At 41.8% G+C, this 14,402-nt stretch overlaps 1 protein-coding gene across 1 annotated transcript in view; it reads right to left on the bottom strand.

Moving 5' to 3' along the window:
- pola1 (polymerase (DNA directed), alpha 1) overlaps positions 1-14,402 on the bottom strand; it is a 51,879-nt gene that overhangs the window by 10,298 nt on the left and 27,179 nt on the right. The window contains 2 exon segments of the mRNA XM_020609638.1: positions 5,186-5,302; positions 12,573-12,704. Of these exon segments, the coding sequence (XP_020465294.1) occupies positions 5,186-5,302; positions 12,573-12,704 (249 nt within the window).

Below are 14,402 nucleotides of genomic sequence, written 5' to 3' on the forward strand. Positions count from 1 at the left end.
TCGTCATTCAGCTCAGCGCTTTGTTCCTGCACTGACACCATTTCAATTTGCTCCACAAATCTGCAGCATTTTCAGCCTGACTGCCTAAGGAGCAAACCAGCTGTGAAATTGCCTCTCTCCCGGGAGCGTAGGAACCCCCCTCCCCAGCCCCCACCTCATACCTCTTGCTTCTTTGCCTCCCTCTTCCCCAACTGGCTACCCCTCCTGACACACATGTGCACACACCCCAGCACGTGTACACAAGCACAAATGCTGTTACGGCCAAAAGGCAGAGGGAGACGTCTGTGTGTGAGACAGGATGTATAAAATGAAAAGTAAGAAATAAGAAAAGGAGACTAAATCATACCAATTGATCCAAATCACAGAGCAACAGTCTAAAATAGCTCTCACAATAAAACGAACACTCAAGACTTCCTCAGAGTCTTAAAAACACCCCTCTCTGTCTTTTAGGGTGCTCGCATGCACACAAACACACACACCTGACCTCCACAGAACTTCTGTGCATCATACTGTGTCTTAAGTGAAGCAGTTCATAAAATAGTCGGAGTGGATCTGTGTCCAAAACAAAGACACTGACTCTGCAGTGGATGGGAAGTGTGCAAGCTGCTATGCATGGACATAGAGTAGGTATGGATTAAACACAAACAAGGAGGCCTCAGCATTACACACTTTTCTTCATACTCGTCTCCAGTTTAGCTGCAAACACGCATTGCTAAATACTTGAAGCTACAATATCTAAGCCCCCCCCCACAACTGCAGCTGCAAAAAGAGAGGGGGAGTGAGAAAAGGGGTGGTGGTAGAAAGAAACAAACATACATTTTCCCTCAGCTGTGAGGCCACAAGGCTTTAAAACTCTTGAGCTTTTTAGATGCGATGAACGTTATTGCCAGTTGTGGTAGTCACGCCGATCAGCTTCACAAGACACCATAATGAGTCAATATATGTAAATCTTTACTAGGCAAACACGGTGGGAAACAAAGGCATTTAACTGGTGCTCTCGCCCGCAAGCCTCCAACGATTCAGCACCGGTAATTTCTCCCCATTGAAAGGCATAATTGCCTGCTATTTGAAGATATTCATGCTCAATTTTTGAAATTAATTTCAATTGGGGGGAAATGTAGAAATGTCAGCTCCAGTGAAAGGGATTTGATTTCAATTATCCTCGCTCAAAGGACTGTGATTTCCAAATACACTTAAGCAAAATTATGACAAGAATTTTTGTTCGGCAAAATTCAGTGTTTAAAGAGCGATTAGGCGATAATGGGGCAGCTTTGAGCCGGCAGTGAATGCAGCCGTCTCCCTCTGAAAGGCACTCAATTATCTCTGATTGCTCCCGCTATAATGTATCAAATAGAGATACCTGCTATTGCCGTAATTTGTGTGAAAATTAACATGCTGCAATTTCCACTAGAGGGAAAAAGGGAGCTCTAATGGGCGCCTGAGCGTACATCAATAAAACGAGGGGAGAAAGAGAGAGACAGAAAGGGAGGGTGAAAGGAGGAGAGAAAAGGCAAGTGAGGAGAAGAGAATGAGTGTAAGAGCTAAAAAGGGAGGGAGGGAAAGAATGAAAAGAAGGGAGCAGGGGAAGAAAGCACTGAATAAAAGGATGAAAGAAAAGAAAAGTCAGGACAGTGATTTGAAACAGGGTGAGAAAAAATTGCCTATTTGAGTCAGGCGCTGTGGAGGGAGGGAGGGAGAGAAGAAGAGCGAGGGAGAGAGGAAGAGAAAGAAATTTAATTTACTGAAAATATTACAAATTGCACCTGTGCATAACTCCCCCAAATTACCAACCAATCAAGGCAGAGTGCCTATTACTCTCCCATTACATGGAGATCAGATCACGCTCTGAATCTGTGTCCAGAGAGAGAGAGAGAGAGAGAGAGAGAGAGAGAGAGAGAGAGAGAGAGAGAGAGAGAGAGAGAGAGAGAGAGAGAGAGAGAAAGGAAGAGGGAGAGAGGCAGATGAAGGGTGGAGAAGTGAGGACAGGCAGCACCAACAGCAACAGTAAATGTACCACGATGTAAGAAAGAAAAGGGAACGTAGAGTCACAAATAAGGTGCTTCTTTACAAAAGCTCTGGCACAAACAAGTTTTCATAGTGTAGTATACACAGAAAAGAAACCCTGATTGTCTTCCTGGCTGATACAGTCTGTGATGATACTGGCAAACAAAAACCACCAGTGTAGCTAGAGTGAGTCCAGCATCCAGCCTGAAACCTGATGGAGCTTCCAACAAACCAAAGAACTTCAACTTCTCTGGGGGACTAAGGCACTCACACCCCCACCCCATCATCTTCTCCACTTGTTTGAGCACAGTCCATCTACCGCCACCTCAAACAGCCATGAATGGCCTTTTGAGTACTTTGTTTAACATGTGAGCTGCTGGTATACTAATCTCCATGCACTAGCTTGGTTCAGACAATGTTACCTGTATATTTACATTTATTATTTACTGAAAAAAAGTTAACGTTAGCCTATTATGAATCATACAACACTTCATCCTTGGGAGGAAACTCTCTCTTCCCAGGTATAGGTCAGAGGTCAGGGTCAGTAACAGTGTTTAACTATCTTGCTTAAAGGCGCATCAGCAGGACAGATGTTTGCCATATTGCTAGCTGGCAGAGCTTCCTGTTAAAACGGCTTTTAAGAGCTTATAGTTTGCCAACCTAATCATTAGGATAAAAAAAATGTATGTTCAAAACACACGCCAGCTTACACTGTTTATTTAGATGACTAACAGCTGTTACATAAAAGAAAAGAAGAAAAGCCCCTTTAAACTTGGGAATCACACCCAATGCTAGGCTGGGAAAGTTATTTTAAATCAAGTCTGTGACCATATAACAATGTGACCATTAGTGTTTAAGTGTTATTTATCTACTTATTCAAGTTTATTTATTCTTTGTTGCACCCGCTTCTGATGTTTAAGTACTAAGGTTAGTCCTGGGATGACTAAGGAAAATGGTACGAAGTATATTAAGAGCAGTGAGACCCCTCAGTCCACCACAGCTGTTATCGGTCTGTTTAGCTGACTGTATGGACACTGGTGTTTTAAATTTCTGGACAAAAGTATGCCCTCATCTAATGTTGAAGTACTCAGACGTTAGTCTTGGGAAGACTGATGTAAAGGGGGCCAAAGTATAATGAGAACTTAATGAGAGCTTTTTCTGAGCTTAAATGTCATAAATGGAATTTATGACATGTTGAGTGAAAACCCCTTCAGTAGAGGCACTATGCTCACTGGTTTTTGCCAGCTAACTTTTACGCTATGCTTTTTAATAGCTGAGGGAAACTATGTATGCCACCTGACTGTGTACACCATCTGTGGCTGCAGCATGTCGGCACACTGCGACAGACGGAGGGCTGTGCCATCACAGTCCTGACAAACCAAGAAATCAATTTTATTTTTGTCAATTGGTCAAATGTTAAAACAGGATAATAACTCTGAATGAACACATTTAATGTAATTTGCAAGAATAATTGACAAAGTGGCTAACTTGTGAAAGAGCTGGTTAAATTCCTGCACACTGCTAGTTAAACAGAGGACATTTCAGTCATGAACATTAGGCTTTGAAAGATCATCCAAAGAAAAGTACTGATCAATGCCTGATGAAGGCGCATGTCAGAATGATGCATCTCTAATGAACTTCGTGCTGACAACCTGGCTGACAATATTCTTCCACATGATTTCAACCAGGTGCACAAGAGATAACACCAGGAATTGGCAACACAAAAGAAATTAAAATGTGCACACACACCTATGAATTAGGCTGGGACACTAGGATCCAGATGTGTTAACCAGACCAAACATCACCTTGAATGTACTTTCACTGAAGCCCTTTTTCCAGTTTAGCTTGCTATTTTCATTTGTGAACTTGCAGTAAACATGACAACCTCCCTATTATTATTACTCCCATCAATCTTACTCCACAGTAAAGGAAATATTTTAACATGCACCCGGTTGCTTAAACAAGAAGGTTTTGGAAAAATTAGAAATATGTTAAGGTTAAAGGAACAGTGCAACATTTATGGAAAAAATACAAATGAATCCAAGATAAAGAGACCCCAAACCACTGGAGTGTCTGCGTCATAGCGACAGGAAACATTCTTCTGCCTTTCTAATATACCTAGTTTTCACATGTTGCAGACGTGTTGCTGAGCTTGACCACCGTCCTCTTTATTGTTGACAGGCATAGATAGCATTTTGACAGTGACTCCTCTCATTTAGAGGAAACACTACTTGTTTTATGTTTTAGATTTTTCCAGTTTTTAATTATTTCTTTCAAACATATTCCACTGAATCTGTTAGATTTACATGTATGCACAGCAGCTTGCAAACTTTGCAGGCTAAGCCTGTTGTCCTTTTGCCCTGTTCATCATACATGCAACCATAAGGACAATGCAACAACAAAGTTGGGGGGGTCCACAGGTTTTAGGGTAGAAAAAAGGTGCATGAGTGAGCACAGAGTTAAATGTTTTATTCAGCCTGCAGTTTAAAGTGCCATGGCCCTCAGGCACAACAATGGCTGCCTAAGTGGCTACAGTGACAGGAGAAATTGGCCTTTTGGTTTACAACCTGTCGCCACAGAGCCAGACACAGCAAAGCAGCCAGGTGGGGGGATTGGAAGCACGGGAGCAGAGCACGCAAGATAAAAAAAAAACTGACGAAAGTGTTAAGGCAGCAGTGATAAGAACGGGACAGAGAGAGGGGACAAAAAACCCCAGATTGAACTGTCACACTCAAATTGAAAGGGAGAGTGTTTCTTTTAAATCCAGTGGTCAAGCTAACAAAGTGTTCATAAGGTGGCTGCAAGAGCTAGACAGATGCTTTTAATGGCTAAAATACCATCCAGCTGTGAGTGCCTTCAAACGCATGCAGGCAGGGAGGCGTGCGTGCGCACGGGCACGCCAAGACATACGCACAGAAGCTGAAAGACAAAGAGATGATCACCTCTATCGGCGTGTAAATGCTGAAATGTGATACTAATGAGCAGAGATGTACAGCACATATGAGAGGGGAGACTTCAGCTCCATAGCACCATCCCCTGGACAAAACATACAGAACTCTGTGTGAACTCAACCTCAGTCCAGAGTGTGTGTATGATGCAGCAGTTTGTGTACGGTTGTGTTTATACATACATAGACAAGAGTGAGTGCTGATGTTGTGCTTGTCAGACATGGTTTAGTTACCTCTGGTCTGAGAGTTGCCCTGGTGCAGGCAGGGCAGATGGGTCCGTGTCTGGAAAAGGCAATGGGCAAACGTCTTGTCCTGTTCTGACAGGCCTGGTCCTCACAAACCAACCAGCCCTATGAGACACACATCAAGTACACATCAATTGCACCTCCTGGAACATTTCCAAACGTTAGTAGCGCTGCAGCGATCAGTCAGCACATCACAACTATTTTGATAATTTATTAGTCGTAAATGTTTTCTTTCTCCCTGGATACAGCTTCTCATATGAGGATTTTCTGCTTTTGTATCAAAATCTTAAATAATTTTGGCTTTGGAAAGTTCATATGACAGAACAAGACATGTGAAAACATTATCTTTTTTTGACATTTCAATCAATTAAAACTTTATACAACCATCTTCCACATAAGTTCATGCAATTCAAAGTGCTATCCTTGATTAATGACAGAATAAATATGAACATTAAAAAGCAATATAAAACAAAGACTGCACACAATGATTTAAATAATAAAACAGACAAATGTATAAGAGAATATTTAAATAAAATGAATAAACAACATGAGCCAGGTTTTAAGTCTGTAAAGCATAAAAATTAGGCTGATTATTAATTATAAAAATAATAATGGACATATTTATTAAATCTGTACTGAGAATAATCTTCAGCTGCAGTCGGGTGGGAAGAAAACCACTATCAATAAAACACACCCACGAACACAAACCCAGTCTATAATTTTCAGAGCATTTATCAAACTCCTTTAATTTCCATCACGACTAAGGTACGTTTCGATCAAACAGATGAACATAAGGCCGTACAACTGAAAATATCCTGTGCAGCCTTTACCACCCACCACGATTACCTATAAAAATGTGTACGTTGTCGCCATTTACTTTGCCGATAAAGGCGTTCTTAAAAATTGACCACAAAACTTTTGTTATCTCAAGAAACTTGAAAAACAGTTTCTGGTAATGAAGAAAATTTGCTGAAAATTGTCGCTTCCATTTAGCTGCTCTACTTCTGCACAACACTGACAAGAAAAGTGGAGAAAGAAATAAAGAAGCATAGTAAAATACAAACAACTGCAGGAGACGCACAAAGAAAGAGGGACAAGAAGAGCATCCCACTCTCCTTTCTTTACATGTGAATGTATCTTCAGCTGCTGCGTGCCAGGGTCCTGCTCAGGCGGAGCAGCGGACAGCCAAAACGACAGTAGTTAGGACCCCCTGGGACGAGGTAGTGACCCTGGGCAGGTGCTGTGGTCTAACCCTCTTAATCTCCCTGTATACGTCCAGACACCCCAAACCCCCTCTGCTTCTTATGCCTTGTCACTACTAAAGAGGGTTTAAAGGGGAGGGGGTTAATGCCCAACTAATGACAGAGCATAAGGGCCACCACCATCAATGCCTGTGCTTCTTTCCTGCTTCTACCTATCGTCCAGTTACTCAAGATAGAGCCCTTTAAAACCAGGCAGCTGTCTTTCTATCCACAGCCACTGACACATGCTGTACATACGAGTGTGCAACGTTTCTGATAGGTTTGTTGGCCTTTGTCTAGGCTCTTGATCAGTTTTGATGGCAATGATTAGGTGGCGATTCTTCTTTAGACCCAACTGCAGTATGTAAACCCTTTTCCAACCAGGGCTCACTGTAACTAGAGAAGGTCACCAGTGTCTGTCTCTATAAGACGAGAAGTAAAGGTCTGACTAAAGAGTGCACCTTTGACACCGATGAACACAAACATACTCCCAAACTCTCAGCAAAAGGATCTAAATCAAGTACATAATGTCCCAGCAACAGCACTACTGAGTGTTAAGGAACATACATGCTTGGCACATATCCTCGTGCATTCACGGACGAGAGATGAGCACCCGTTCCTATTCATACTTCAAATCAAGGGTCTGCCTTCTGTTTGCATAAGCTGATGATTTCCAAGCTTTGTGGCACATGGCTTTTGTTGTGCGAAACGTCCACATGAACACAAACTTTTGGTTTGCACACAGATGTCCACACAGAGCCCGCGTGGAACCCCGCGGACCTGGTAAGATGACCAAAATTACACTTGACTTAAGCGGACATGTGGACGTGCAAAGCGTGAACAGCCTCTCGGTGGATGAGTTTGGGCAGAGCACAGGCAGTTCTGATAGCAACTGTGTCACGTGACACTATCCACATATTAAGGAAGCAGGGCTGATCGTTTTTCTAAACTCTCGTTTTCTGCAAACAACCACATAATCTGTTATCCCACTTTTTCTTCTGTAACTGCAAACTCTTCATGCAGTCATAAGTGTTTTAACACCTAAAAATGATCAAATTTATGATTGCGCATGAAAGGGTTATTGTGTACTGCACAGTGAAAGAACAATCTGCGTATTACTGCAAATGTTTTTATTTTTAAATCAGCTAAACAGTGGATTTATGAGCAGACAGGAAGAAGGCCACTTCTTGTCATCAGTACACACACACACACACACACACACACACACACACACACCCAGCCAATCTCCTCTAAATGAAAACCAAACACACAAATACAACCATATGTCCCAAATCAATTAGGTAGTCCCAGAGTTCACAGCTTTACCCACAGATTCCAGGTCCAGGACTAATTATCTAAACACCTCCATCAAGCTTGTACAAAGAGCTAAGCATCATGGGAAATGAGAGTGCTTCACCATCTCTGATAAAGATGTGTGGGACAATGGCCTGTCAAGGTGGGAGATAAGAAGCACGAGAGTGGGCGGCTGTTTGATCGCCATCTTTTTTGTGTATGTCTTATGACACAGGCCTTGGTACACACTGCCGTTCCCATGGGACACACACACACACACACACACACACACACGCACACCACATTCAGTGTGAGCACAAACATTAATCACTTCCAATTTACATGCATTAAAATGAATTAAAAGAACATGCATCAAAGACTCAAGTGCCCAAGACACACATACACGAGTAAAGCCCTTTTCAGACATGCACCGACACCCTGAAATTATCTAGACAGTACCCAGAAGAGCTGAATGTGAAAATACAAACGTCCAAGTCAGTTTAACTGGGACATTAAACGGACTTTATTCTGCCAGCTCCCTAGTACAAAGTCCATGTTATGTCAGAGTGACACGTGAGAGCACAGCAGTGTATAGTCCAGAGTATTCACACCGAGCTAGTGGGTGTGTTGATGACGTTCTATCATGTGACCGACGTGAAGATGCCAACGAAAATATCTAACTGGAGACACGAGGGGATTTGGAAAGATCTGTCATTAAGATTATGATTCAACGAACGGCAAGAGATGCGGTTGTTTATGAGCAAAATTACATGTCGGACAAAGACCATCTCCTGTTGTGTGCTACATGTGTGAAAGGGAAGCTCTGGACAAAGTCCAAGCCTGATTCTGCGGATGCTGTCCAGAGTTCAGGTGTGAAAACAGCTTAAGAGGGCTCCAAGGAGGTAAAGCTACCCACAATGCCCTTCTGCTCTGCTAGTGAGACCCATCCACACAAAAACTTAAACACGACACTTTAGGATTAAGTGCAGAAGATCTTTGTAAGCCACAAAGTACTAAAAATAGGGAGCACATGAAAAGTGAGGCAAGAAGAAGAAGAAGAAAAAAAAAAGCAACTAATTGAGGCATTTCGCCAGCGCAAGGGTGGGGGGTGCGGGTGTACAGTGGGACGTGAGAGAATAAAGGCTCATAATTGCATAATTATAGCAGTGGATACCCGACACGTTGAATGCAGACATCAAATGAGTTCCACATAATTTAACCAAACAGAGGCAAGACCAGGTCACATCAGGGACCACCACGAAATATACCCTCTCTGCTGCAGCTTCTTTGTTTGTTCTGTCTTCATCACCCAATTCTTACAGTTTGGTCTATAATTCTTTGGCATCCACTTTATTACGTACTTTTCTACTGAAGCTGCAGCATTGAAAAATTTAGCCAATAATTCATAACTTGATAAGTTATTGCTCATTTAAGTCATCTGTCAATCAAAAATTCCCTTTAGACTCTTGGTCAAAATAAACAAACACTTAAAAGTTTTCAGTTTTCTGGAATTTTTGTGACTAACAGTGATTAAATGAAAGCAGCAACAGTTAACTTTTCTGTATTCAACTTGCAGAATATCTGTAGTTAAAGGTTCATTTATCCATGAGCCTGTTGGACATTTTAATTAAACAATTTGGTGTCAATAAACAAAAGCCAAAGGTGGGGTCCTCAAAATGCTGAGTACAACCTTCCTCTTTAAAATCTGTAAATACTCACATCTGAGGAGCAACAAGTGAATTAGGCAGTTTGTGCTCAATATGTGAAAGATTGTTTTGTTGATCTATTAATTGATTAATCAACAAATCACTTCATCTCTATTGTTAAGACAGTAAAGAGCTGACATGACTGTACCAGAGGAATCCACCTGCGCGCCACACACACACACACACACACACACACACCTCTTTTTTTGTGCTTTGGCAGTCAACACTGCCAGCTCTGAAGTGAATAGACCTAAAATCGGTGTACTTCACAAACATGCACACTCTCTCTCAGTCTCACATACACACACACAGACAGTGAATAGAGCTCAAACGGTTCCACTTTGTACCTCCTCCGCTTAATCAAAGCTTCCCTATTCAACAATTTGACCTTTGTTCAAAACAGGATTATCACCTTCTCTGGTCTTCATTCACCCTGTCTCACTCTCCCTCCCCCTTTCTTCTCTTGCCCCTCAGCCCGTTTCCAGGGGCGACCCGCATGACGAGGGTAATTGCAATAATTTGTTAAATGCCATGGCAACGGTGGTTAGATGGGAGGGGTAAGAAAAAAGAAAGAGAAGAATTGGGTGGTTCAGGAAACAACCGAATCTCTCATTTTGCCAAAGACAGTGGGATGAAAAGAGGAAAGGATGACAACAGAGTCTGTGTGTGTGTGTGCGCGCGAGGCATGAACAAGTGTTTGCCCATTCTCAGGGTGCTGGTTTATTGATAATGGTGGGGATGAGGGTGAGGGGGGCAGGAGGTAATTTCACTAATGATTAATGTCTCTGTGGTCTTAGCTTAGAACGCCAACACACATGTACATATATCGTGTACACACACACACACACACACACAGAGGTGCAGAGCTTTCACTCTATCTGGCCAGACAAACAACTCTATTTGAACGCTCCCTCGGCCTGAAAGGAATCCTTAATTACACAATATTACCCCTCTTCATTGCCTCGCTGTGTGTGTGTGCCGAGTCCACCGCCGTTCAGTCTCCAATGGTGAGTGTGTGTGTTGCTGTGTGAGGTGTAAGTATTCAGTGGTAGCAGCTGTTTCACACATCGTGACAAAGGGTTTGAGGGGGACTCGCTCCCCACACATTCACCGCACTAATTGATTTCTGTTCAGCACTGTGGGAGAGTAACCCCCACACTTTTACCGACGCTGCATTCCGCTCACTCACAACCAAGGTGTTGGAAGCTACCAGGAGAGAGACCCTGCTACAAAGACAACACAGGAATCCAGTTAAATTCACTTGCAAGCTGCTCGTCACACACTGTACTAGAGCACCAGTAAAAAGTTTAATATCACAATTATCATTGTCTTGGTTAAATGTGCTGAAAATGGTCAGAAAGTGATACAAGAACTGGAATAATAATTTCTGCCAGTCTTTTTTTTTTTAAATCTGTAAAACATCAAATGTTCACAGCACTTAACTAAAGTCCAAAGCAATGTCATTTCTCACTGTAACTGAGTATATATACATAAAGATGGACAATGCCTCACCACCTCGTGCCACTACTAAAGGTGAAGCCAAAATATTGCTCATCTTGCTTTTGTGACACATTTTACTACCAGTTTCTGTGCAGAAGCAGCCAGAGGTGGAACAGCTCTACCCGACCACCAAACATCCAAAATACATACCTTCATTTTAAATTATCAAATGGCCACTTGCACACAGCAAGATCATATCTGAATATCAGAAGTGAGACAAATCACCTTTTGGAAAAATGTGTGATTTGTACTTTGATTTTTTTTGTTTTGCTTGCGTCCCATTTGCTACCGTGGAGGGGGGCAGACCTGTGGTGGCTCTGTGTGGTCGCCCATCTTTCTATACAGTCTATGGATTTGACTGACAAACAGCGCGTCCCATTTGCTACCGTGGAGGGGGGCAGACCTGTGGTGGCTCTGTGTGGTCGCCCATCTTTATATACAGTCTATGGATTTGACTGACCAACAGCCCATTGCCAAAATATATATATTTTATACTAAAACAAACACAGAAAATCATAACAGTTAAGCAGCTAGAGAACTCTCTACATCTTTTAATGAGTGTGGCTACAGATTAAACATTAACCATTTGATTACAAGATCAGAGGGATAATATGTGGTATCTTATCCTTGGTTAACCAAGTGAGATATTTCACTCTGGACCAACCTTGCCATCCCTACTGCTGCTGCTACAATGGCCCAGCAGTAAAATGATAAAACATAGCTGTCATAACTCAATTCAAGTGACAGACAACCAGTATATTACAATAATACTCTAACACGTAGAGTGCGTAGCATTATGAGCAATTATATTTTTCTGTTAGATAAAAGGAGCAGTGTTTTATCTGAAATGCTTCTCACTGTCACACATTACAGACATGCTCCTGAGATGGTCTATATGTGGCACTGTAAGGCTTATCACTGCAAGTCCTCTTTCAAGCTGTTTTACTGAGACAAATCTGCTACATCTTAAATATGTTATACTTTGTCTTTGCTGATTCTCTAATGGCAGTGTTTCCCTGACGCTTCACTCAAATTTCATCTTACCTTCTGACTGCATGTTAAACTTGGTATTCAGAGTAAGGGGGGGGGGCATTTGTTTGGAAATGTCAGTGCAGTGCCCTGCTGAGGTTTCATCTTTTGTCCAGTGTCTTTTTAATGCCTTCCTTCTCTTACCATTACAGCATCTGGTCCAGCTCAGATGCTTTGTGGAAGGTCAGGTTTTGACTGCTTTATTACATACTGACCACTTGAGCTTGGATTTTGTTAGCTGAAGAATTACTTTTAAGAAATGGACTGATAGTAGTGTGCAAATATACCTAATGCTTGACAGTGCATAAAGCACAAATGAAGCACTTGCTCTAAAAATGTAAACTAACCGCAAGATCAAATAAACAGTACTTTGGAGAAAAGATGTTACAAAAAGAAAAGAGCAAAAGACTGGTTAGCTATGCTAGATTAACAAGTCACAGCATCTGACACTAAACGAAAACCAAACAAAGTCCATTTGGGGCCTTGCAGGTGGTGAAGAAAGTCAACTCGCACGTGCTTGTGTGTAGCAGCATTTCACCAGCAGGATCGTTCGTTACAAAACCCTCACTCATGCTCGCAAAATGGCATACAAACAGAAATACTTACAGAGTAGTATTTCTTGATGTGGCGACGGATGTCAAGCACAAGTTTATTGCTGATCTTAATGGTGTGGCTGATGGGGCTGCTTCCACAAGTCACGTTACAGCATCGGCTCAAGCTGGGCGCCACAAATGATTCCTGACAAAGAGAACAGTAGGCTACATCTGAGAAAAGCAGCATAACAACCCATACAATCTATCCACTATAGGAATGTATTACAAGTTTTTTTTAAAAACACTACCCTTTCGCTTCTGCTCACAGTTAGCATGACAGAATGTCAAGCTCTGTGATGTGATCAGATATTTCTTACCAAAATGCATAAAGGGAGAAGTGGGAAACAGTCTCAATTGGAATGAGTCCCATATTTTACTAATTAAGTCTAATTTACATACATTAAAAGACTTTCACATGATTTCTTTATTTATATATTCATTTATGTCTTGAGAGTTTGCTTCAATGTATCCACACTTCTGACTTCAGCTGAAGCTATAATGACTTGAAGCACTCCTGGCTCCAAGATATTCTAACATTATTCTAGGCTGAAGTAACACAGGTCAGCATGACCTCAATATCACTGTCCACCCCGACACACATCTTATTGTTAAATCAATTAAAGAAACAGCTGGAGTACATAAATTAGATTCAATATAACAGCTTTAAACCAGAGCTTCATTTAACTGTTGCACTGACGGCTGCAAAAGACGGTTTCTGCAAGGAAGTCAATGACAAGTATGCATGTGAGCCACCCCGACACACAAAGCGTCGTCAAACTAATTTGACTCCCCTCATGTGCAGCTACATACAGTATATTAACCATCTCCTCCTTTTAATTTCCTCTTCACAGTATTTTTTCTTTCCAGTCTCCTCTGGAAGAAAGCGGCCTCCCTTCTGTCTCCAGGATCTCCTCCCCTTCTACTCTTTCATCTCACTTGTTTTATTCCAAACTTCATCTGATAACAAGATTCTCCCTTTCAAATACGTTTTATCTATAAAAAAAAAAAAATTATACACACACAAACACACACACTCGCCAGTTATTTTATAAAATGCACAAAGTAGTTTGAGGCTTACGTTTGTGTGAAAAGAAGCTCAAGGCAATCCAAGGACCTTATCTTTTAACTCTTCAAAATGCACAAAGTAGTTTGAGTCTTACGTTTGTGTGAAAAGAAGCTCAAGGCAATCCAAGGACCTTATCTTTTAACTCTTCACTTCTAAACACAATCATCTTTAAATAGTCTTCTAACAAAACCTGTCTGCCCTGACTGTTCTCATCCTTGTCTTGGTCTGATAATGTGCAGCTTTCACAGCATGTTTATTCAGCAACCCAATGTGGAACAGATAATGCGCTATTAAAGCTGAACTCAGGGAAATCCTTGTAGCTTTACCCCAGATTTGTTTCACCTTCACAGTCTTTTCATCCCACTCTCCCGCTATCAAGCAACTTTCCTCCTCTGTCTGTCCTCCATCATCCATCACCACCTCCTCCTACCATCTCTGGCTCTGTGTCAGCACTGGAGCCAAGGCCTTTCTGTCCTCCCCTCTCACTGAGCTGTTAGACCATGTTCACCACCCTAATTAACTTACTGTCTTATCAGTTTCTGTGTGTGTGTGTGTGCACATACCAGCCTCTGGTGCAATGTGGGAAATTAACACTAGCACTCAGACAAATCCAGGTTACTTTAGCCCAAAGCTTGACAATCTTCTGACACACAACACAACATTTCCAGATCAAATTCTTCTGGTATATCATTCCATTAGATTATTTCCTGGGTTACGATATCTTTTAGTCTGTATATTAAAAGAATTAGACTAAAACTGAACCTATTACTGATGTTT

The sequence above is a fragment of the Monopterus albus genome, unplaced genomic scaffold (assembly GCF_001952655.1).
Source record: "Monopterus albus unplaced genomic scaffold, M_albus_1.0 scaffold100.1, whole genome shotgun sequence".
NCBI lineage: Eukaryota > Metazoa > Chordata > Actinopteri > Synbranchiformes > Synbranchidae > Monopterus > Monopterus albus.